Source organism: Pelophylax lessonae (assembly GCF_965119305.1).
Source record: "Pelophylax lessonae genome assembly, chromosome: 3".
NCBI classification, from domain to species: domain Eukaryota; kingdom Metazoa; phylum Chordata; class Amphibia; order Anura; family Ranidae; genus Pelophylax; species Pelophylax lessonae.
The window spans coordinates 468,664,835-468,689,888 of record NC_138770.1 but is presented as its reverse complement, the minus strand read 5'-3'; the positions used below and the strand labels follow the sequence as shown (position 1 = coordinate 468,689,888).

At 41.7% G+C, this 25,054-nt stretch overlaps 1 protein-coding gene across 1 annotated transcript in view; it reads right to left on the bottom strand.

The window, feature by feature from the left end:
• Positions 1-25,054, bottom strand: part of URB2 (URB2 ribosome biogenesis homolog) — a 183,032-nt gene that overhangs the window by 62,317 nt on the left and 95,661 nt on the right. Inside the window, exons 4-6 of the mRNA XM_082251818.1 lie at positions 16,468-19,786; positions 3,682-3,842; positions 1,097-1,207 (exon numbers count right to left, since the gene is read on the bottom strand). Of these exons, the coding sequence (XP_082107944.1) occupies positions 1,097-1,207; positions 3,682-3,842; positions 16,468-19,786 (3,591 nt within the window). The remainder of the gene's footprint in view (positions 1-1,096; positions 1,208-3,681; positions 3,843-16,467; positions 19,787-25,054) is intronic.

The window sequence follows — 25,054 nt, the reverse complement described above, 5'->3', positions numbered from 1 at the left end:
ATTCATTGGGCAACAGCGTCTTCCTGGTCCATATGTGCAGAGAATTACCACCATGCTGACATCCTGCTCTGTAGATAGCAAGACCATCTCCTCTTTCTTGTTTTTCTAATTTGGGTACATCATGTAATTTATTTTACAAGTTCACATTTTAAATAGCCTAGTGTTATACAAACACTTATAAATTCCACCAAGGGAAGATTATTAAATCAGGCTTGCGCATGCAGGTGTCCCAATCATACATAATACAACCAGTGATAACATTGCTACTCTTCATATATACCGTATGTATCAGTGTATAACACGCACAAGCGTATAACACGCACCTTCACTTTAAGAGGGAAGTTTCAGGAAAAAAACATTTTAAAAATGTTAAAATAACAGTACACTGCCCCTTTCATTAAACAGCCCCCTATACATTTCACAGTTCCCCCCATGCACAGTACATACCCCCTTTTATTATAAAGCCCCCTTTTTTATTGCACAGCGCCCCTGTACTCCCAGGAGACCCCCATTCTCCTGACACAGCCCTGCCAGCGTACTCTAAAGTAAAAAAAAAATAACTGCCAGCCCCTTTTCATAGATGCTTCCTACAATGTGTCACTGTTATTGTAAACTGATGCCTCTAAATACCTCAGTAGCTCCGTTATTTCATGGCCGGTCATGAGACTGCTCTCCTCTGACGTTTAATGGCTGGTCATGTGATCGCTCTCCTCCACCAATCTGAAGCTACACTCAGAGGAGGAGGAGCAGGAGGAGGAGAGCAGCCAGCAAAAACAAAGCTAAAAAGGTATTTGGAGGCACCGTTTTTCAATGACAGTGATATAATGTAGGAAGGATCTATAAAAAAGGGCAAGATTTTTTCCAGGGTTGTCCCAGGGCCAGGAGAGGTGGGACGGCGTCAATCCCCCCGTTGAAAAAAAAAATATCGGAGTATAACACGCACCCACTGTTTGAACTATATTTTCAAGGGAAAAAAAGGGGTGTTATATGCCGATAAATACGGGTAATCTATTTTGAACACATAACACACTATAGGTCACAAAATATCCAAATACAGAAAATATAGTAGCAGATTAATATATATAACACTACTCACAACAAGTGCAGTCATAATCTGGGAGGTGGTAAACCAGAACACCTTTCCTTTGTCTTCTTCTAAAGGACAATTAAGTAGCAGTTTGGTTATTGTGATGCCAGCAACAATTTCCTGTAAAAAAAATAATCATAACCCGTTTATATAAATTAATTTGTTTTAGGAATAATTATTACAGGTGAACAAATTATCCAAAGTTTGATCGGCTATCAATTCATTGGGTCCTGTTTAACCAATTTTTTAAACTTTCATAAGTATTTAAAAACACTAGGCCATCCCTCTCAAAACACAAGCTCAGTGCTGAGGACAGAGGCTTTGTGACCATTTCTGACACCCACAGAGTATTTTCCCCACTCTAATAGCTGGCTACTCAGAAGGAGAGAAATGTGAGCAAGGGCAACCAAAGTGGTTGTCAGGCCACTCAATGATATTCCTACAATCCCCTCTGCTATATTAAATAATGTCCCCAGTGCATGTTTTTTTTTTTAAATGCCACTGTGTATCTCATTTTATAGCGCCGCTCAGTGCTCACGTGACCGCCCGCTGCTCCCTCTTCTACACCAAGAGGAGCTGAGAATCCCCAGCTGACATCAGGCAGGAGGAGGAGAGGAGAGAAGAAGACTGGAGGGCAGTCACGTGAGCGTTGAGCAATGGAATAAGGTACACAGCGGCATTTTTTACAAAAAAACACACACACTGGGTACATTATTTAATATAGCAGTGGGGATTGAAGGAATATCATTGAGTTATAACAGCAGCAGGAGGGGAGCAGATCGGCACTGACACAGCTGACTGGCATGGAGGGAGGGTAAGAAAGTAAAGCTGCAGATGACAGAGGCATGTAAACTGACCATGGTGTCAGAGCTCAGCAGCCATGATAAACTGTCATCAGTTTACAGAGGGGAGGGCATGATCAACCAGCTATTTTAGGTGATAGAAAGGGCCACATTACACAGCACAAGCACTGTGCTGTATAATATGCTTTAGGGTTACAACCACTTCAACATCTCAGCTAGAGGCATTCAAAGTTCATATGTACAAATCTTAACATTGTGTTTAAATTTATTACCATTCCCCACAAAAAAAAAAAAAAACACATGGTTGCTTTGCTTCATAGCTTAGAGTGAATCTTGCCAATCCTGTTACTATGAGCTTGAATTGTACCGTTGTACCTGTTGTACACCTTTTAGTGCTACGTCTCTCATAACAAGATGGAGCATTTCCTAGAGAGCAGCTGTGAAGACTTTGTACAAAAAAACATCTTTAAATTCAGGAGTCCAATCTGCAGTCTTTGTCTATGTTCAGTCTGCCTGGACACAACATTCCTCCTTTCTCAATTGACTGGGATTATTTTTTTTTTTTTTCTATTGGCTCACCTCTTAAAGCACTGCATGAACAGCAAGCTCAGCAATGAGGTTTCATTAGTTACTAAGAAAAAGATGTGCCCCAATTGAGGCACACACATGCTCCATACCCTCTACCTCTACCTCAGGTGTTGGCTCTCTAAATCAGACTTTCTATTTTTCTGAATGGATGCAAAAGAAAAAAAATGTCTCATTATCTATACTTTGTGGCATTAAGCTTTCTGTATGGAAAAGAACAAGGAGCCTACACTGGGAATCCTTAGCAATACCTCTCATGCATTAAAAAAGGCAAGAAGAAAATGTTCCAAGATCACTAAAAAAAAAGGGACTAAGATGCAGTGGAACTCAACAATAATGCCTGCATAAAAATTTGAAGTGGAAAGGCCATGCTCCCTATGATTATTCTAGCATTTAAAGGTCCACCTTTTTTGGGATAGGGTAGGAAAGGTTGAAAAGCTCTGTCATGTATTTGTTTGGTGTCAAGGTCAACCATCTCCCAAGTATACGCTCACACCCTGTCCTTGTGATAGAATGTCAAAAGGACAGAAGTGGTGGGTCCTCTCTCTGAGGAGGACAGAGACATAAACAAAAGTGGTAGAGTGAGAAGGGTTTTAGAACATCTTTCAGGGTTTTATTGCTGTGTCCTCCTGACCCATACACAGGTGTCAATGAGACAGGAATGTACTTTTAAGTCTTGTATCCCGGTCATCAATTTTAAGATTTATCTGGATTGTGCATCTGAGATGTTTATTCATAAAAACATCTCTCTTTGGAATGCAAGGTTCTAGAAACCAAACAATAACAATTATAGTGGAATAATGCACAGAAGGACCAAATATAATTTTGATTACGGAGTGAAAAACTATACCATTTTGAAAGTATCGTGGTTGAAAACTTGTTAGAAAGCTCCCAAACATTGATTGATTTGCCTCAGATTTTCAACCCAGATGTTTAACCCCTTCACACCCACAATCTGTATATAATTGTTCCCCTGTATCATTTTATTGGAATACTGGACCAAATAAAAACCCTATATGTCCTTTAAAATGCACTCAGATTATTTAAATATGTAAATTAGGCATACGTTATTGTCAGGGTAAATGACAAATGCTGATGCATGCCTGGCCATTTAGGCATCAATGAGCTCTGGTAATGAACATGTTAAATGTCAGCATAAAAAGATTTAGCTTAAAATTGACACTAAAAAATAGGAAAAATGTTAACCTTATTGTTGTTTTCCCACAGGTTGCGAACTTCTAGTCCTTGAAGTGTAGATTGTAGAACTGTATTAAATTCTTCACAGCTACAACGCTCCATCATCTGACTGAATAGGTCATTTAGCTCCCCTTCTACACTCTGAACAATCTCATTAGTGATCCAGGGACCTAAGACAAGAAAGTATCATGTAAGTGTATACACATGAGGAGCAGGAAAAAGACAAACCAAAGACAATATGCACATGAGCAGGAAAAAGACCTATACCAGAGCAGAAATACCTCACAATCACCACTACAACATACTTAATTTACTTTTTCCCAAAGCAATGACATCACCCACACACTCCTTGATTTTCTGTATCTGTGCATTCTGCATTATCTCGTCCGAAGTGAGACTTGGTCTAAAAGTGACTGTATAGTAAGGTTTACCATATATTATTTATATACATGTGGAGAGTCTAATAATCCAGAATATGACATAGCATTAAGGGGGTAAAACCTTCCGTTCCTTAAGTGGTTAAACACTTACCCCCATTCTGCAGAAATCTTACAGAATGACCTGAACAAAATAACAGAGTGGGCAACTACATGACAAATGAGGTTTAATGTGGATAAGTGCAAGGTATTGCACTTAGGGACCAATAACATAAAAGCAATATACAAGCTGGGGGGGAACCTCTGGGGGTATCAAAAATGGAGAAAGATCTGGGGGTCTTAGTGGAAGAGAGATTAGGCAATAGCATGCAATGTCAGGCTGCAGCTGCCAAAGCTGGCAGAATTTTGGCATGCATAAGGAAGGGGATGTATTCCAGAGATAAAACTATAATCCTACCGCTTTATAAAACTCTGGTCCAACCACATCTGGAGTATTCTGTCCAGTTCTGGTCGCCAGTCCTCAGAAGGGATGTATTGGAGCTTGAGAGAGTACAGAGAAGGGCAACAAAACTTATTAGAGGACCTTAATTACGAAGAGCGTTTAGAAGCACTCGATTTATTCTCCCTGGAGAAGAGACGCATGAGAGGGGACACGATAGCGATTTACAAATACCTCAACGGTGATCAGAGCATAGAAAAAAAAAGTATTCAGTCGCAAGGAATGCATGAGGACACAAGGTCATTCAATGCGTTTAGAGGAGAAGAGATTTAACCTCAGGCTATGCAGGGAGTTCTTTACTGTAAGGGCTACAAGACTGTGGAATTCCCTGCCACAAATGGTAGTAACTGCGGGGAGTATGGCTACTTTTAAAAGACTCTTGGACGTACATCTCAAGGATCGAAACATTCAGGGGTATGAGAAATGAATACGTCCACACACACCTACACAGGTTGAACTGGATGGACTATTGTCTTTATTCAACCTCACCTACTATGTAGCTATGTAATAACCAGGCAATTTTTTGCGATACGGCACTGTGTTACTTTAACTGACAATTGCACTTTTGTGCGACACTGTACCGAAATAAAAATTATGTCCTTTTTTCCCACAAATAGAGCTTTCTTTTGGTGGTATTTGATCACCTCTGCGGTTTTTATTTTTTTGCGCTATAAACATTAAACAAGTGACAATTCTGAAAAAAAAAAAAAAAAAACTATGTTTCTAACTTTCTGCTATAAAACATTCCCAAAAAAAAAATATATTAAAAAAATCAAAATTTTTCATCCATTTAGGCCAATATGTATTCTGCCACATATTTTTGGTAAAAAGAAAAACCCCAATAAGTGTATATTGATTGATTTGCACAAAGTTATCGCGTTTACAAACTAGGGGATAGATTTATGTCATTTTTATTTATTTTTTTACTAGTAATGAAAGCGATTTTTAGCGGGACTGCGACACTGCGGCAGGCAGATCAGACACCCGACACTTTTGAGGGGATCAGTGACACTAATACAGTATTCAGTGCTAACAATATGCACTGTTACTGTACTAATGACACTGGCAGGGAAGGGGTTAACACCAGGGCCGATCAGAGGGTTAAGTGTGTCCCTATGCTTTCTAACTGTGTGGGGGATCGACTCACTGGATGAACACAGAGACCTCTGTTCCTAAATAGGAGGAACACAGGATCCCTGTGTTCCTCTGTGACAGAATAGCGGTCTGCCCTGTTTACATCAGAAGACCGCCATTCTGTCTCTGGGGGGTTATCGCATCCGCCGGCCTGCTGATTGGCTTCCCCTTTGGCCAATTGGCGCATAAGCACGCCTCCGATGGCGCGCACATGCCCCACTATCTGTTACACGAAGCGAAGTACAGGTACATCGTTTCGCGCAATAGAGCTGACCTGCCGCAGTAAAACTATGGCGGCTGGTCGGCAAGTGGTTAATCACTAGGCTATAATAAGAGCCGAAAATTGCAAAAGCACATATTAAAATTACACACAGATGCATAAGTCAGCTGAACGACTCAGAGAACAGATCTGTGACATTTCCTTCTGTCCTAGTAGAGATGGTGCCACCTGCATTGTCAGTCTACAAGAGAAGTCAAAGACTACAAGCATAGTGGTGAGTTATCTGATGAAAAGGGTGTTGATTTACTACATTTTAAAACAAATTGGGTCTTGACAATGCACCAACAGAAAACTATTGTATATTTAGGAATGGACAATTCAGAAACTTACATTCAGTTGAAACACTGTTGTAAAAACGTAATACTCAAGCGCAAGACATCCCAAAATACACACTCACCGGCCACTTTATTAGGTACACCTGTTCAATTGCTTGGTAACACAAATTACTAATCAGCCAATCACATGGCAGCAACTCAATGAAGTACAAACCAAGCATCAGAATGAGGAAGAAAGAGGATTTAAGTGACTTTGAACATGGCATGGCTGTTGGTGTCAGACAGGCTGGTCTGAGTATTTAAAAAACTGCTGATCTACTGGGATTTTCACACACAACCATCTCTAGGGTTTACAGAGATTGGTCCGAAAAAGAGAAAACCTCCAGTGATAGCCAATTGTGTGGACGAAAATGCCTTGTTGATGTTAGAGGAGAATAGGCAGACTGGTTTGAGATGATAGAAAGGCAACATTACCTCAAATACCCAATCGTTAAACACCCAAGGTATGCAGAATACCATCTCTGAATGCACAACACATTGAACCTTGAAGCAGATAGGCTATAGCAGCAGAAGACCACACTGGGTGCTACTCCTATCAGCTAAGAACAGGAAACTAAAGCCCCATACACACGTACTGATCGTCGGCCGAACGATCGGCCGTCTTTTGTCCAGGGCTGTCGTGTCTGTTGAAAACTGCAAAAGACTGCAAACGAATTTTGTCGGCCAACAACAGCTGACTGCAGAAGTGATGTCATGTGATGGTTAACTTTCCTTGTCTTTTTTCTTTTCTGAGCATGCCCAGTCTTGCTAATCTGCTGTCTGTCGGCTGAAATCTGTACTGACTGGCGAACAATCGGCCGTTCTGGTGACGGCCAACAAATATTTTAAAGTCTGCACAACAGATTCTGTTCGGCCGAAAATGCGCTGTCGGCTGTCGGAAGCATCATACTAACAAGCCTACAATCGGCCGATCGGTCGGCGGCCGAATATTTACGGCCGACAATCGGTACGTGTGTACGGGGCTTAAGGCTACAATTCACACAGGCTCACCAAAAATGAAGAATCAGAAAAATGTTGCTGGTCTGATGAGTCTTGATTTCAGCTGCAACATATGGTAGGGTCAATATTTGGCGTAAACAACATGAAAGCATGGATCCACGCCGCCTTGTATCAATGGCTCAGGCTGCTGCTGGTGGTGGTGTAATAGTGTGGGGGATATTTTTTTGGCAAACTTTGGGCCCCTTAGTATCAATTGAGCATTGTTTAAATCAGGGCTCGACAATCCCCGGGCGCCAGGTCGCATTTGCGACTAGAATTAGCGACCTGGCGCCTGGGGGTGCCCTGCAGAAGGTGTCCTGTCATTTTTGCCCGGACTTCCGCGCACGGAGTGCACGGACTTCCGGGCCGTCCGAAAATTGAAGCACCGGCTTTTCAGCCTACTTGAGATGACAGGCTTCCAATGGGGAACTGGCGCCCTCTTGTGGAGGCCGGGAGTAATGACTGTTGTAATGACTGTTTCCACTGCCTTTTTGTTCTCTATTCATTACCATCTCCCTGTCCAGTTAGTTATCTTTGAGCCCCGGTTCACACTACTGCGTGTGCGGGGTTCGCATGTCATGTCGGAGCGCACTGCTCCGACATGACATGCGATCAGCTGTGCGGTGCGAGTTTAGCCATACAGTTTGTATGGCTAAATTCGCATCGCACCCGCAGCAAACACGCACAGGAGGCATTTTTGCTGCCGCATCAGGATCGGATCGCACAGCGGTTCACACTTGTGCGATCCGATCCTGTGCGAACTGCACGATCGCACTGCGATATGCGATCAAACTGGGGGTGTCGTTAAGATTACATTGACACCCCCAGCGGATCGCATATGGCAGTGTGAACTGCCGGGGGTGCGTGTGCGATGCGGGAACAGGCTGCGAATTCGCAGCCTTCCCGCATCGCATCAGTGTGAACCGAGCTTGACAGGGAGTGTGGTTATTATTATTTATTTAATTTATTTTTTAAATGTAAAAAAAAAAAAAATATTTTTTTCTTTTTTTTTTAATTATTAAAAAAAATAAAAAAAATTATTTTTTTCCAATTAAAAAAAATAAAAATAAATATATATATATATACACACACACACACTTTTTTTTTTTTTTTCCTCATCGCCATGCCACAGCCGAAGGCCCCTTTCACACGGGCTGTCTGATCAGGTCCGCCTGTCAGTTTTTCAGGCAGACCTGATCAGACCCTTGATTCTCCTCTATGAAGTAGTAATCTGCCGCCATCTGATCCTGTCCGCCAAAAGCAGACGGATGGTGGTTCTATTTTCTATCCATCCCGTGGATCGGATCAGGTGGCATCGGATGGAAAGAGACAGACAGTCTGTTTTCATCCAATTGTGCTATAGAGGAGAGTGGGGTTCTAGTCGTATTTATGTGTAAATTTAGTATCCGTTTTATTAAATAAAGCTTGGTTGTTAGTTTAAAAAAAAAAAAAAACTGGCTCCTAACTTTTTTAGCTGGCTCCTAGATTTCAGGAAAATTTGTCAAGCCCTGGTTTAAATGCCACGGCCTACCTTAGTATTGTTGCTGACCATTTCCATCCTTTATGACTACAGTGTACCCATCTTCTGATGGCTACTTCTAGCAGGATAATGCACCATATTACAAAGCTCAAATTACCTTGAACTGGTTTCTTGAACAGGACAATGAGTTCAATGAACTCCAATGGCCTCCACAGTCACCAGATCTCAATCCAATAGAGCACCTTTGGGATGTGCCCTACAAATCTGCAGCAACTGCGTGATCATGTCAATGTGGACCAAAATCTTTGAGGAAGGTTTCCAACACCTTGTTGAGTCTATGCCATGAAGAATTAAGGCAGTTCTGTAGGCAAAAGAGGGTCCAACCTGGTACTAGCAAGGTATACCTAATAAAGTGGCAGGTGAGTGTACATGAACTGCAACAGTTCATTATATTAGAAAAACTCAGCCACTATAAAAAGCTTTTGGTAGAAGTTACAAAGAGTCCTACTTTTTACAAAATATAAGAATAGAGGAATATTTAAAACATTTGTCAATATGATAGGACAATATTAATTGCTCTAAGTAGGCAAATGAGATTCCATTTCATGAGCAATTCATGTAGAAGGTTAGAAAAATTCTAAGGATTTCACAATAGTTTGATCTTCTATGACAGGGGTGTGTTTCTCAAAAGCGAATAAACAAAACTACAAATTCTTCAGCAGTTAAAAGATTTTAAACAAATGTATTTTGAACTGCTTGTTTTCAAATTTATTTGCCTAGAGTTCTGCCTAATCCTTATTTTGTAAAACAACCCATTCAGTTTAATCTATTTCTGGCCGTGCTCTAGCCAAAAGATGGCTACAGCGCAGGCTCAATTTGACGGGAGGTCATGCATTGACGTCCTCCTGTGATTGCACTACCCACGCATCCCCTGCATCCTTTGGACTCAGCTGATTACAGATCGGGGTAAAGTGGCCAATCACATCAGCCTTTTACCACGTTATCAGCTGTGTCCAATGACAGCTGATCACGGAAGTAAACACAAGCCGGTTATCTACTTTTCTTTCCTCACGCTGACAGTGTGAGGAGAGAAAAAAAAAGAGGACACTGATTATCAGTGTCCTCGGTGCAGTCCCAACAGTACCCACCAGTGCCTCCTTGTCAGTGTCCCCTATCAGTACCCATCAGTGCAGCCTTATTAGCGCACATCAGAGAAGGCGAAAAATTACCTGTTTGCAAAATTTTATAACTATGAAAAATGTTTTTTTTCTTTTATTTTTTGCTCTTTTTTAGTTTGCTTAGCAAAAAAGAAAAAAAACCCAGTGGTGATTAAATATACACTATATTGCCAAAAGTATTGGGACGCCTGCCTTTACAGATGAGCTTTAATGGCATCCCAGTCTTAGTCTGTAAGGTTCAATATTGAGCTGGCCCCACCCTTTGATGCTATAACAGCTTCAACTCTTCTGGGAAGGCTGTCCACAAGGTTTAGGAGTGGGTCTATGTGAATGTTTTGGCACTTTTCCACTGCAAGTACCGGCTCGGCTCCACTCGGCACTGCTTGGCCCAGCTCGGCTCAGTTTGCTTTTCCACTGCGTGGTACGAGTCGGCACCTTTCAGCACTGTATAGGCTATACTCGGCTCGGTTTGCTTTTCCACTGTTGTAGTACTTAGTAGTAAGTGGGTGGGATTACAACAATTCTCTGACCAATCAGTGGCTAGTAGTGACAAACAATCAATGCTGCATGCAAAGGATTGTGGGATATTGTATCGGTACGGCGTGCTTGGAAGCCCAACCGAGGTGGTACTGTTTAAGCGAGCTGTACCGACGCCGTACTGACGCTGTACCATGTAGTGGAAAAGCGCAGCTGTACCAAACCGTACCGAACCGTTCTAACCCGTACCATGTAGTGGAAAAGCGCCAAACCGATCCGTACCATGCAGTGGAAAAGCGCCATTTGACCATTCTTCTAGAAACGCAGTCTCTGCTCTAATTTACACCAAAGGTGTTCTATCCAGGTGAGATCAGGAATCTGTGCAGGCCAGTCAAGTACCTCAACGCCAAACTCACTCATCCATGTCTTTATGGACCTTGCTTTGTGCAAATCAAGACATGGATGAGCAAGTTATAGCTGCAAAGGGTGGGCCAACTCAATAGTGAATACTAAGGACTAAGACTGGGATGCCATCAAAGTTTATGTGTGTGTGTGTGTGTGTGTGTGTGTGTGTGTCAAGCATCCCAATACTTTTGACTATATAGTATACCACCAAAAGAAAGCTCTACTTGTGTGAAAAATATTATAAAAATTTCATATGGGTAGAGTGTTACATTCAGCGTGTGACAGCGCTACAAGCTGAAAATTGGCCTGGTCAGGAAGATGGTAAAAGTGCCCAATAGGCAAGTGGCAAAAATTAAAGGTAAAACATTTGTGTGTATATATATATATATATATATATATAAAGCTTTTTTTTTTTTTTATAAGTGATCACATAATCTCTGTTCTCAACTGTATAAGGAGCTTAGAGAGGTGGGGATGGAGAAATTAGCTGGGCTTTGAGGAGATACAGGTAAAAATGTATAATTTCACCTTGTTGCCAACACACAGCAGAAGTACGCCATCCCACAAGCTTTGCCAAAGAACAATTAAAAAAAAAACCCCAGCGCTCAAAGTAAAAATGCATCTACACAGTCCCAATAGTATGCACAGTGTGGAACACTCATAATTTCTTCACCTGGAATGCTATGCCTGGTGCAGCCTTCCTCAGACTGGAAGATCTCCACAAGCAACTGTAAAGAGAGCAAACAGGAGGGCACAAACACCAAGTACATAACCGAAAGCTTTTATTGAACTAAAACACAAATGCCAATTAGATACTTGCAAAAGTGATAAAATACGACAGTAAATCAGACCACACTTGGGAGGATGCACCCCCTTCTTCAGAGTTATGCCAGAGACCAACATCCTCTTATATATACAGTATCTCACAAAAGTGAGTACACCCCTCACATTTTTGTAAATATTTTATTCTATCTTTTTATGTGACAACACTGAAGAAATTACACTTTGCTACAATGTAAAGTAGGGAGTATACAGCTTGTAGAACAGTGTAAATTTGCTGCCCCCTCAAAATAACTCAACACACAGCCATTGATGTCTAAACTGCCGGCAACAAAAGTGAGTACAACCCTAAGTAAAAATGTCCAAATTGTGCACAATTAGCCATTTTCTCTCCCCAGTGTCATGTGACTTGTTCGTGGTTATAAGGTCTCAGGTATGAATGGGGAGCAGGTGTGTTAACTTTGGTGTTATCGCTCTCATTCTCTCATACTGGTCACTGGAAGTTCAACATGGCACCTCATGGCAAACTACTCTCTGAGGATATTAAAAGATTAATAGTTGCTCTACATAAAGATGGCCTAGGCCATAAAAAGTTTGCCAAGACCCTGAAACTGAGCTGCAGCACGGTGGCCAAGACCATACAGCAGTTTAACAGGACAGGTTCCACTCAGAATAGGCCTCGCCATGGTCGACCAAAGAAGTTGAGTGCACGTGCTCAGCGTCATATCCAGAGGTTGTCTTTGGGAAATAGACGTATAAGTGCTGCCAGCATTGCTGCAGAGGTTGAAGGGGTGGGATTTCAGCCTGTCAGTGCTCAGATCATACACCGCACATTGGATCAAATTGGTCAGCATGGCTGTTGTCCCAGAAGGAAGTCTCTTCTAAAGATGAGGCTCAAGAAAGCCCGCAAACAGTTTGCTGAAGACAAGCAGACTAAGGACATGGATTACTGGAACCAAGATAAACTTTTTGGTTCAGATGGTGTCAAGCGTGTGTGGCGGCAACCAGGTGAAGAGCCAGGTGTGTCTTGCCTAAAGTCAAGCATGGTAGTGGGAGTGTCATGGTCTGGGGCTGCATGAGTGCTGCTGGCACTGGGTAGCTACAGTTCATTGAGGGAACCATGAATGCCCACATGTACTGTGACATACTGAAGCAGAGCAACCCCAAACACACATCCAAGATGACCAATGCCTTGCTAAAGAAGCTGAGGGTAAGGGAGATGGACTGGCCAAGCATGTTTCCAGACCTAAACCCTATTGAGCATCTGTGGGGCATCCTCAAACAGAAGAGGGAGGAGCGCAAGGTCTCTAACATCCACCAGCTGTGGGATGTCGTCATGGAGGAGTAGAAGAGGACTCCAGTGGCAATCTGTGAAGTGCTGGTGAACTCCATGCCCAAGAGGGTTAAGGCAGTGCTGGAAAATAATGATGGGGTGGAACCGGCGGCAAATTCAAATGGGTAAATACACAAATGACATGATACAAAGCTGTGATCTTAACTGATTACACTGCATCATGCCATTTCAGCACAGGATTGCAGGTGACATTTCCAGTGCTCTACCTGTGCTTTTCCAGTGCTTTGTGCCTGTAAAACTTTGAACGACCATGGTGTCAAAAAAGCTTTCTTTTTGCGCAAAAGCGCTTTTAGACAAACTGGAAAACAGCGACAGCTAAAATCGCTTTTGCACAAAAAGAACGCTTTTTGGACACAATGGTCGTTCTCAATTTTTAAAGCACAAAGAACTGGAAAAGCACAGGCAGGGCACTGGGAAAGTCACCAGGGGAAATCATGTGGTGAAATGGCATGATACAGTGTAATCCGTTAGGATCACAACTTTGTATCATGTCATTTAGTGTATTTACATTTATGAATTTGCCACTGGTTTCACCCCCCCCTGCGTCGCAACGCTTGCAGGGAAAGTAACCGGAAGACAGGTGCCGGCATCGGCTGGGAGGACAGTGGGAGGATGGCGGGGGAGGATGGCGGGGGATCGCAGGGGAAGGGGAGTTTTTAAATATAAAACAACAGATTTCCATGCAAAAGAATGTAGCGCTTTTAGCACAGAAATCTGGACATAATCAGACCGCCAGGGAGGTTAATGAGAGATCTGGGGTCAAAAAGACCTCAGATCTCTCATTTACACTTAAAAGCAAAAAAAATGAAAATAAATTGATTTAATTGATTGAATAAAGTGATTTACTTTTGCCATTAAAAGAATTGGCCCTTTAAAGCCGTTGGGGGGAAGTGATTATGATGTTGCTCCGGACCTCCAGGGGCATAGAGTCGAGTGGGGGCCATCTTGCCTTCAATGGACTTCCTGCCCAACCGTGCCCATCTGAATCCATCGCTTGGACCACTTTTATCAGATTCCAGATCGCCTGGTGTGTAAAAAAATACTGGGGTATGGCAGCTATCCGCTGCCACATTATCCCGGTATTTAAGGTCAAAGTACCAACGTAAATACACGGTGGTGGTCCGGAAGTGGTAAATGTGAGCAGCACCGTAGCAACAGATGGGGTAAACCTTACAATAAAAAGTATATAAAACATGAGATACCCTAAAGTCACAACCAACCACTTTCCAAATCAAAATATATATAATTTGATCAAATACATACATATGCTTATTTCCCACAGAATAAAAATGCAAAAGTACAATACCTTTTAAAGGAGTGCATAAACCTGTGGAAATATGGTGGCTCTGATCGATGCTAGCTGCGCACTATTGGTCGAGGAGTCTTTGTGACGCACTTTTTAGTCCACCAATGGTTTCAGGTGACTGAGGGTGCGTTCCAGCGTGCTCTCCAGTGCCTTGCAGCCACCATATTCCCACATGAGACAAGTCTATCCATGTTGAGCATTTCCAGTTTCAGTTCACAAGTGACGCACTTGTAAAGCCAGTGGCTCGGAACTGCCATACCTAAATTTTTATTCTGTGGAAAATATGCATGTACAGTAAAACATTGGTTTACGAGTAACGTGGTTTACGAGCGTTTTGAAAGACAAGCAAAGTTTTCTTTAAAATGTTGCCTTAAATTGCAAGCGCTGTTCTGATATACGAGCAAAATATGAGCAGTAGTTTTAATGTTAAAAAAATAATTACACTCACAATGTTAAGGAGTCTGGTGTAGTTCCAAAGCCACTGGTGTATATATACTGTACTGTACAGTAAAGCCGCTGGTGTACAATATACAGGTTCTGTATGTGGCCAGAGGTCCAAGGTCGCTGGTGGCTCCCAGTGCTTCCTGCAGAACTCAAGAGACACTCCCAGCTAGGTGTTCGGACGTAACATGCGTTCGGAGCATCCAGAAGAGACGTCAACAGTTCCTTAGTGTGTAAGAGTTCTGCAGGAAGCGCTGGAAGCCAACAGCGCCCACGGACCTCTGGCCACATACAGAACTGTATACTGTACACCAATGGCTTTGGAATTGCACCAGACTCCTTAACACTGTGAGTGTACTGTAATTAGTTTTTATATACAAAAGAAACTGTGTATTGGAAGCCTGGTCATAATGGTATATGGAGGGGTGCCGCAAAGTGCAGGTTAATTTGTTTTATTTTTACAGTACACTTATACTGTAAAGTACTGTATTTTGAAGTGCAGGTTAATTTGTTTATTTTTACAGTACACTTTATACTGTATTTTGTATTGCAGTAATCATTTTTATATGAAAAAGTGGTTGTGGAAAAAATCATCCGAGTTTCCATTACTTCTTATGTGGAAATTCGCTTTGATATACAAGCGCTTTGGATTACAAGCATGTTTCCGGAACCAATTATGCTCGCAAACCAAGGTATTACTGTATGTATTTGATAAAATTTATATATATTGATTTGGAAAGTGATTGTGATGTTAGGGTATCCTGTGGTTGATATACATTTTATTATAACCTTTAACCCCATCTGTTACTACGGTGCCACCTACCTTAAGTGTGTGTGTGTGTGGGGGGGGGGGGGGTTAATACTGTACCTATGAGTGTATAAAAAGAGGAAGTTTGGCATACTTCTGAAGAAGGGGGTGTATCCTCTGAAACATCTCAGCCTGCCAACTGAGTGATGCATAGGATTAGGTCATACTCCATTACTACTGATTTGTGTTTGTTGTTATAAACTACTCGTATCTTATCACTTTTGTGAGTATTCAGTTGGCATTTGTGTTTTAGTACAATAAAAGCTTTTGGTAATGCACTAGGCGTTTTTGCTCTCCTGTTTGTTCTCTTTACAGTTACAAGCTTTGCTATTCTGGATTTAACACAGATGATGTCAAGATGATTCCATGGACATTACATTTTCTAAAAAAGGACTGCATAGATACTGGAAGTTATCCTACCCCACCCTTATAGTTAAATCAGTTTGAAGAGTTCTCAAACACCTCTGCTAAAAATATCCATGGACAGGAAATGTAGGTTTGATTAGTTAGGTGGATTATAGCACAAAACATAGAAAGATGCAATGGCCAAGTATGCATGTGCAGCACATTCCCAAGGCACTACCCTCATCTTGGAAAAGCAATATCTATCAGCCAAAGTCAGGCCAATTATTATCTCCTGCCTATGGATACCTTTGCAGGAAAGCAAGCAATCAGGCAGGCACACACGACATTTTATTGTCTATGGCAGGGATCCTCAAACTACGGCCCTCCAGCTGTTGCGGAACTACACATCCCATGAGGCATTGTAACACTCTGACCTTGACAGACATGACTAGGCATGATGGGAATTGTAGTTCCTGAACAACTGGAGGGCCAAAGTTTGAAGACCCCTGGTCTATGGCTTTTAAAAAGTCTTGCCTGAAGAGCTTTAGGTTAACTGTATAAAAGGAAATAGACAGAAAATCTTATTTTACACATAATTAAGAAAACAATAATACTTACTAGAAAGCATTCTTTTGACGGAACTAAATACAGAGGTCACTAGCATTTGCTGGGCAGTGTAGATTTCTTCTACGGTAATACCAAACGCCAAATAACGAAGGGCGGCTTTCAGAAACTGAGTTTCTTTCTCAGCATATGGAAGTTCTCTCAGAATTTGTAAGCAAAAGCATCTGTAAACCTCAATGTTCTGAATTTTGATTTTATCTTGGCAACTGAGCTCGGCTTCAAGGAGAGTGGTTGTGCAGGATACAAGGAATGAAGGTAAAATCTGTGCTGGGGCACTGATCTTAAGGCATTGCTGAACAACTATATTCATAGTAACAACGGACCGCTGCAGCAAAGCACAAAGGGTTTCAGTCTTCTTTTTATCAACAATGTGTTCTTGGATGCAAGTTGTTAAAATTCTGCATAAGCCACTTAGAACAGAAATAAGCACTTGACCTATACAAGAGTTCCAGTCTTTGCTTTTGGGATTTGGAACAAAGTCAAACACAAATTCTGCAAATTTCTCTAAGTTCAGGAGACAGCTCTGTTGCCGCTCTAAGACCAAAGCAAGCAATGTATCAAAAAAAGACTGTATAGTGGAAACAAATTCAGGCCAGTACTGTTTGTTTTCCATGTCATCAGCAAACTCCAATTTAGTTGGCTGAAAGCATATCATAACAGTTTTTAGAATGTCGCTTGGAAAGAGCAGTTTGAATAATGCTTTAGCATGTTTACCATTTAAAAGACATATCATAAGTCTGTAACAAACACCTGCAAGTTGGAGACTCCTAAGGGAAGTTGTCCTAGCTATAGATAACAGCAGAAAAAAGCAGCGACACTGGTCTGAGGGTGTCAGGCTGTCAGGTTTTAATGCTGAAATAAATTGTATAATATTAGTTATTTGGTTTATCTCAGAATCACATAATTCTACACATTTAGTTTCATTAGCCAATGATAATATACATTGTACAACATCCTCTAAATTTGTTATACATCCAGAGACTTTAGAATTTAATCCATCCACTACATCACTGGCACATATTTTGGTTCCTTTACTGTAGGATGAAAGAAAATCTTCATGCCAATGCAAGTCTTTAGCAGAGAGAAGATCACAAATAACATTTAAAACATTATTCTCTTTTAAAGCCATGGCGCATTTGTTAATAATGCTGGTTATAAATGCACATTGCAATACAGGTAGCTCGGAAAAATGATCACTTTTCAGTAAAGCCAAAGAAATATCCTCAAAGGAAACTGAACTTTCTTTATCAGTTTGACCTTTTGTGTACTGTGTAGGTGGCATTGTTTCCAGCAGAAAGTCTGCTATATTGTAGATATTTGGTAATGCAATGTATGGGAGGATAATTAGAAGATTTGATGCAATGAGGTGCCAGTGAGCCACATGGAAAGAACTTGTATCAACTAAGTTAGCATTTCCACTCCAAGGTTTGTGATTTTTCGGCACCTTAAGATCACTAACAGGATGAATAATTAGAAATGTAGCATTCTGAAGAGTAAGTTGCATTGATTCAGTTGGGGAGACATAATGCATTAGAATATGTTTAATTTTCTGAATAGAAAGCAGCTCCAGATAAAACATGCTGACTGGGTTTGATTCAGTGCAATGTTTATAGACTTTGCTCCAACAATCTTTATCTCCACAGAACAATGAAAAATCCCACCCTTCAATAGATGATTCCAAAAGAAGGGGCAGTTCTCTTATCTGTGAAACATATTTATTGCAGTTCAGTTTAGTCACAGTATTTACTTCTATCCATGTATAGAGAAGCAAAAGGACAGCATCACAGAGTTTGGGAAGCCAGGCCAAAGATACAGTGTTAACACTACCCTCCTGAACAAGAGTTAGAGAAGGCAATATCAGCTTATCCATCATTTGTTTCATGAGATCATTGAACCTGGCTAGAACAGGCGTTGGAGTATAATTGTCCAAACTCTTCATGTTAAACACCAAGCAATGCAAAAGAGAGCTGAGAGAGACCATTTTCAAACAAACATCTTGGTCATCTTTAATATCTGGAAGGATATCACAACCACACTTTTCCAAAATAATGGCCCACACGTCCAAAATCTGATTAGGTGGAAGCTGAAGAAGAAAATCTGAAAGTTTCTCACTCAGACTAGAAGTAAGAATTGGCTGTCTTAACTCATCAGCTGCCGGACGGCATATCAATATTACAACCTCCTGAAACAGTTTTGGAAACTGCCGAAGCTTAGTATAGGTCTGAAAAAGGCTTAAAAGTAAAGCTTCTTGGGCTTTTCTAATGCGCAGATCGGAAATGTCTGCATCAATCCATGCACATGATAATAGGTCATCAAGGTCTGGTTCAACAATCATGTGATTTAAAAGAATTAAATTTTTTAAGCATCGAAACCAAGATTGTGAAGAGGTGCAGGGGTTGCATATCAGCATTTCTGCTAGCTTACGATAGAACTGATATTGAATATCTTTATACCTTATGTGGTCTTCAGCAACATTGTAGATGTCATGATTGAGTGCTAGGTTCAGTAGCTGTTCTAATGCAAGAAGACCTGTAGAGTAACTCGAAGATGCTGCGTTGTCTTCCTGCCTAAATGGAATAGTTGATTTAAGGCAATGGAAGAGCTTGACAAGCATGTGAAAGAAGAATATTTCCTTTCCATCTTTGCAATATGCATCCAAAAACAATTTATACACAAGAGAAACAGAATTGGCTAATAGTGAAACATAGGTGTCTGGGTTACAGAACGTGCTATCCTCTAGTTTTGCCAAAATGGAGGATATAGGTGTAAGAAATATTTTGGGTGATATCTTTTTCTTCTCTGATCTGTCTCCTTCAGAAAGAAGCTCTTCTTTGTATGAAGCCAGAAGTTCAGGCTGAAAAAGGGCACTACAAAGAACAGTCTCAATGCTACTGCGGAGTTCCTTGATTAGTTGGGGGCGTACTTGACTACCATCATCCTTACTCCAAACACGAACATTCAAGGTATTCCTTAACAGCAAGCATGGCTGAAAAAGATGTGCCATTACATATGTAAATACTCTATTTGGATTACTTTGCTGTCTCTGTACTTGTAGATACTGTGTGAAAGACAAATGAAGGATTTTAAGGACTTGGATTGTGATGAGTTGTAATTGTTCAGATGGGATGATCAAGTAATGACAAGCCAATGTGCACAGCTTAGTTAATAAGTCTACCATCAATTCGTATTTTGATGTGTAGACATAAGCAAGGCTAGGAGTAGAGAGAACAGTTTGACAGCAGCTTAAAATGGTTGTGATGCCAGCTGGAGGGCCTTGTTGCACAGATGATAAAGCAATGAAGTCGTTCATAACCTAAAAAATAAGAAACATTCACATAAATAACCTGTACAATGCTAATAACCTAATAACTTAAATAAACCAAAAAAACGTTACATATAGTTACATAGTAGTTGAGGTTGAATAAAGACAATAGTCCATCCAGTTCAACCTGTGTAGGTGTGTGTGGCCGTAATCATCTCTCATACCCCTGAATGTTCTGATCTTTGAGATGTACGTCCAAGAGTCTTTTGAAAGCAACCATACTTCCCGCAGAAACCACCTCTTGTGGTAGAGAATTCCACAATCCTGTAGCCCTAACAGTAAAGAACCCCCTGCGTTGCCTGAGGTTAAAACGCTTCTCCTCTAATCCCATTGTATGGCCTCGAGTCCTCATGCAATCCTTTCGACTGAAAAGCTTTTTCAGATCACCATTGAGGTATTTATAAATTTCTATCATGTCTCCTCTCAGGCGTCCTCCAATCCCCTAATTAGTTTAGTTGCCCTTCTCTGGACTCTCTCCAGCTCCAACACATCCCTCCTGAGGACTGGCGACCAGAACTGGACAGAATACACCAGATGCGGTCGGACCAGAGTTTTATAAAGAGGTAGGATTATAGTTTTATCTCTGGAATACATCCCTTTCTTTATGCATGCTAATATTCTGCCGGCTTTGGCAGCTGCCGCTTGACATTGCATGCTATTGCTTAGCCTATCCTCTACCAAGACTCCCAGATCTTTATCCATTTTTGATTCCCCCAAAGGTTCCCCCCCTAAAGTGTATTGTGCTTTTATGTTTTTAGTCCCCAAGTGCAAAACCTTACACTTCTCCACATTAAACCTCGTTTGCCATGTCGTTGCCCACTCTGTTATTTTGTCCAGGTCATTCTGTAGGATATCTGCTTCATGCCGTGCAGTTATTGCCCTGCCCAATTTTGTGTCATCTGCAAAAACTGATATAGAACTACTGATCCCGTCCTCAATGCTGTTTATAAATAAATTGAACAGGGTTGGTCCCAGGACTGAGCCTTGGGGGACCCCACTTACCCCCTCAGATCAGTCTGAGTATGCGCTATTTATTACCACCCTTTGGACACGCCCTTTTAGCCAGTTCCGTATCCAAGAGCAAACCTTGCGGTTGATGCCTGTAGACCTTATTTTATAAATTAAGCGCTTGTGGGGAACTGTATCAAACGCCTTAGCGAAATCCAGGTACACCACATCCACTGGTCTCCCCCTATCTAGCTCACAGCTCACCTCCTTGTAGAATGTTAAGAGATTGGTTTGACAAGATTGCCCATTTGTAAACTCATGCTGATTACTGCTGATGATGTTGTTGCCTTTAGCAAACTCTACGTTATAGTCCCTTGTCATCCCCTCCAGAAGTTTACATACTATCGATGTCAGACTGACAGGCCTATAATTTTCCGGGACATGCCTCTGCCCTTTTTTAAATATCAGTATCAAGTTGGCTTTCCTCCAATCCCCTGGTACATTTCTTGTCATAATACCGTCAGCAAAGATCAGGAACAGTGGTCTAGATATAGTCTTACTAAGTTCTTTGAGTACTCTCGAATGTACGCCATATGGGCCTGGGGATTTGTGTTAATTTTATCCAGCCTTTCCCTGATTTCACCCTCTGTTAGCCATAGTGGCAAGTCCTGTGAATTACTGCTAACCATACAGTCATGGTCAGTGTACCCCTCCTTTTCCTGTGTAAAGACTGAGAAAAAAAGCGTTCAGCACGGTTGCTTTTTCAGTGTCCTCTGTAACCATCCACCCATCATCGTTAATTATGTGTGCAATATGCTCTGCCCTAGTTTTTTTGCAGTTGATATATTTAAAGAATTTCTTTGGGTTCTTTTTACTATCCTCCGCTATTTGTCTCTCAAAGCTGATTTTAGCCATTTTAAATTCGTATTTACTTTTCTTATTTGCCTCCTTGTATTGCTCGAAAGCCGATACTGTGCCCTCTGATTTATATTTCTTGAAGGCCATTTTTTTACCCCTAATAAGTTTTTTAAAATTACGGTTTAGCCAGCCAGGTTTGGCTTTTTCTCTTCTAAATTTATTTCCCATAGGAATGCACTGCGAGATGCATTTGTTTAATATGTTCCTAAAGCATTCCCATTTTTCCTCTGTGGTCAGTGTTCCTAAGGTTTGGTCCCAGTTTACCCTTTCCATCATTGAGCACTATTTGGGAAAGTTTGCCCTTCTGAAGTTTAGGGTACTTATGTTATGCTCTTGCCTTGTTATATTGTTATTTATGCTAAATGTGATCATCCTGTGATCGCTAGAGCCCAGGTTGTCCTGGACTCCTACCTCCGAGATTAGGTCTGGGTCATTAGTGATCAATAGATCCAGCACTGCATTTTCTCTAGTAGGAGAATCCACCAACTGAGACATGAAGTTGTCCTGTAAGGTTTCCATGAAGAGACGGGCCTTCTGTGAGTGTGTAGTCCCCTCTTCCCAGTCAATGTCGGGATAATTGAAGTCCCCCAATATGATGACTGATCCCAGTTTTGCCACTTTACCCAACAGTGATATAAATTTCAGCTGTACATCCTCCCTTTGGTTGGGTGGCCTATAGCAAACCCCCACAATTTCTTTTCCCTTTACTTCTTCCCTATGGAGTTCTATTCACATGGATTCTAACTCCATACTCATCCCTTCCATAATATCACTCCTCTCTATCACCCTTAAATTATTCTTGACATAGAGACATACCCCTCCCCCTCTTTTTCTTACCCTGTCCTTCCGGTAGGCCTGCACAATATTGGGAAAAAAATATATTGCGATATTTTTTTTTCAACGATATATATTGCGATATTGAGAGACAGGTACAGGGTTAATGTTACTGTAGGGATTCAGTGCACACTGCAGCCTTGTACCATATACATTACAGGGGTAATGTTCCTGTAGGGTAGGGAAGTAGTGCAGCCTTCTGATTGTACAAGGGACACCAGGGACAGCCAGGTTTAATGTTACTGTAGGGATGGGATGAGTTTTGCAGCAGCCCTTCTTCAGATTGTATATATACTGCACTGGGAGTCTGGGACAGCCAGGGTTAATGTTACTGACACTGTAGGGAAGGATGCTGGGAATGGATGGAAATCATATTGCAGAAGGACATGCAGGCAGCAGCGCAGCCTTCTGATTGTAATTACAGGCCAGGGTTAATAATGGTATACTCTCAGTGACAGTGTGGAATTGTGTGGAATCAGTCTCTCACTCTCGGGACTCACAGTGGGGCAGTGGTGGTAGGAGGACTAGGAGCTGGTAGAAGAACACAGCCATACAGTGACTCACTTGACTTCCTTGCAGCCCACACGTTCAGTCTCCGCCCTGCAGCTAGTTTTCTTCAATGGCACAGCGAACCAATCACGCCGTGAGTAGCGGCACAGCAAACCAATCAGGTGTGCAGCTGCTCACAGTGCGCTGCTCACTGCTGAACGTGTGGGACGGATGTAATCACTGTGAGTCGTCCTCCTCCCCCCGCCGAGTCCCGACTTCTCCCTGCCTCCCTGCCTATACTAAATATCGTGTCTTCGGCGATATGAATATCGCCCACGACCGCAGAACGATAGTCGATATCATATCGACTATCGTTCAGCCCTACCTTCCGGTACACCGCATACCCTTGGATATTGGCCAGCCAGTCATGTGAGGGGTCGAACCAAGTTTCCGTTATTCCCACAAGGTCTATGTCCTCCTCATGTACTAACATTTCCAACTCATCCATTGTATTAGCTAGGCTCCTGGCATTAGCATATACCCCTCTTAGTTTTGTGGAAGTTGATAGTGAATGTTGATTATTTTTATTCCTGTTTGGTCTGAGGTTTTCCCGCACAGACCCCCCAATTGACGTTATGGAACTACTGTCGCTGCTGAATCCAATACTGCCTTCTGTCCTTTGCTCCCTCCTGACTGACTCTACTTCTCAGCCCCCCCCCCCCCCCCCCGTCTCCTAGTTTAAAAGCCCCTCCAACTTGGTGGCCATCTTTCTCCCCAAAAGAGCTGTACCATCCTTACTAAAGAGCCGGTAGCCGACTGAGAAGTCAGCCCAGCTCTCCAGGAACCCGAACCCCTCCTTCCTACACTAGTTCCTCGGCCACTTGTTAAGTTCCCTAATCTCCTTCTGCCTCTCTGGTGTGGCTCGAGGTAACGGCAGTATTTCAGAGAAAACCAGCTTGGAGGTCCTATTCCTCAATCTATTCCCCAAGTCCCTGAAATCGTTCTTTAGGATCCTCCACCTTCCTCTTACTTGGTCATTAGTTATTTACTGCATATGAAACAGATGGTTATAAACAGTTGCAATAAATAGCGAGGAAAATACCTGTTGATCTGCCAGAACTGAACTTAGTTTCTTTTTCCTGTTGTGGGCTGAACACTTTTTTGTCAGCCCCGTCCTGTCGTCTTTTGCTAAACTACTCAAATTCCCCCACACTCATATATCTACAACATAGGACAACTAATATTCCATAGTTTGAGATAAGAGCTAGACGAGGCTTAACAGACTCCTTAAAATAACACAAGAAATGTGCACAGCACAGCTCTGAAGTTCTGATGTGAGAAACAGGTATCGTTTTGCACTTATAAAACGAATTTAGCTAGAAACTTTCAATTAGTGTTTAACAGAACGAAAGGTAGTAAAAAATGGGAATTTTGACTTACCGGTAAATCTCATATCCTGGAGTATAGTACAAGAAAGAGAGGAAATAATAGATTGTTTTATATACTGCTACCTTAGGGTGATTGGGTGGAACTTTAGTTAGAAAATTAAGTCCTGCTAGATAACTTCAGCCTGGTCTCTTTTGCAGGTATAGCTATGTAAAACATTATAAATAAGTGCGGTGCGTACAACCGCTGGACTGAAATTAATACATTGTGTCTGACACGGATACATACTAACAATTTGCTCTGGAATGCTGATGTTGATGTGACTACTTACTGTATTATATTCTATGGCCCTTCTATGTTGTCTCTGGAGACAGCCCAGACATAAGCACTCGCTCCTATCTGAAGCTTCTTTAGTAACTGCTTTTCTCTATAACCCTAAGGTACCTGATAGTCTTACCTCCCAAATTATCTCTCTATGGCTGTCAGGGAACCTCTCATTTTGGGCATCTTGTTAACCCTGTCGCCCATACACTACTGTAAAAGAAATAAAGTGCGCTGTCCGAATGTGAATGTATTAATGGGCTGCCACCGCTCAAAATTACAAATTATTGTGCCCTTAAAACTAACGTGCACACTAACAAAAACAAAGTTATTCTTGGGACTATTTTTTGTTTAGTTTTGCTT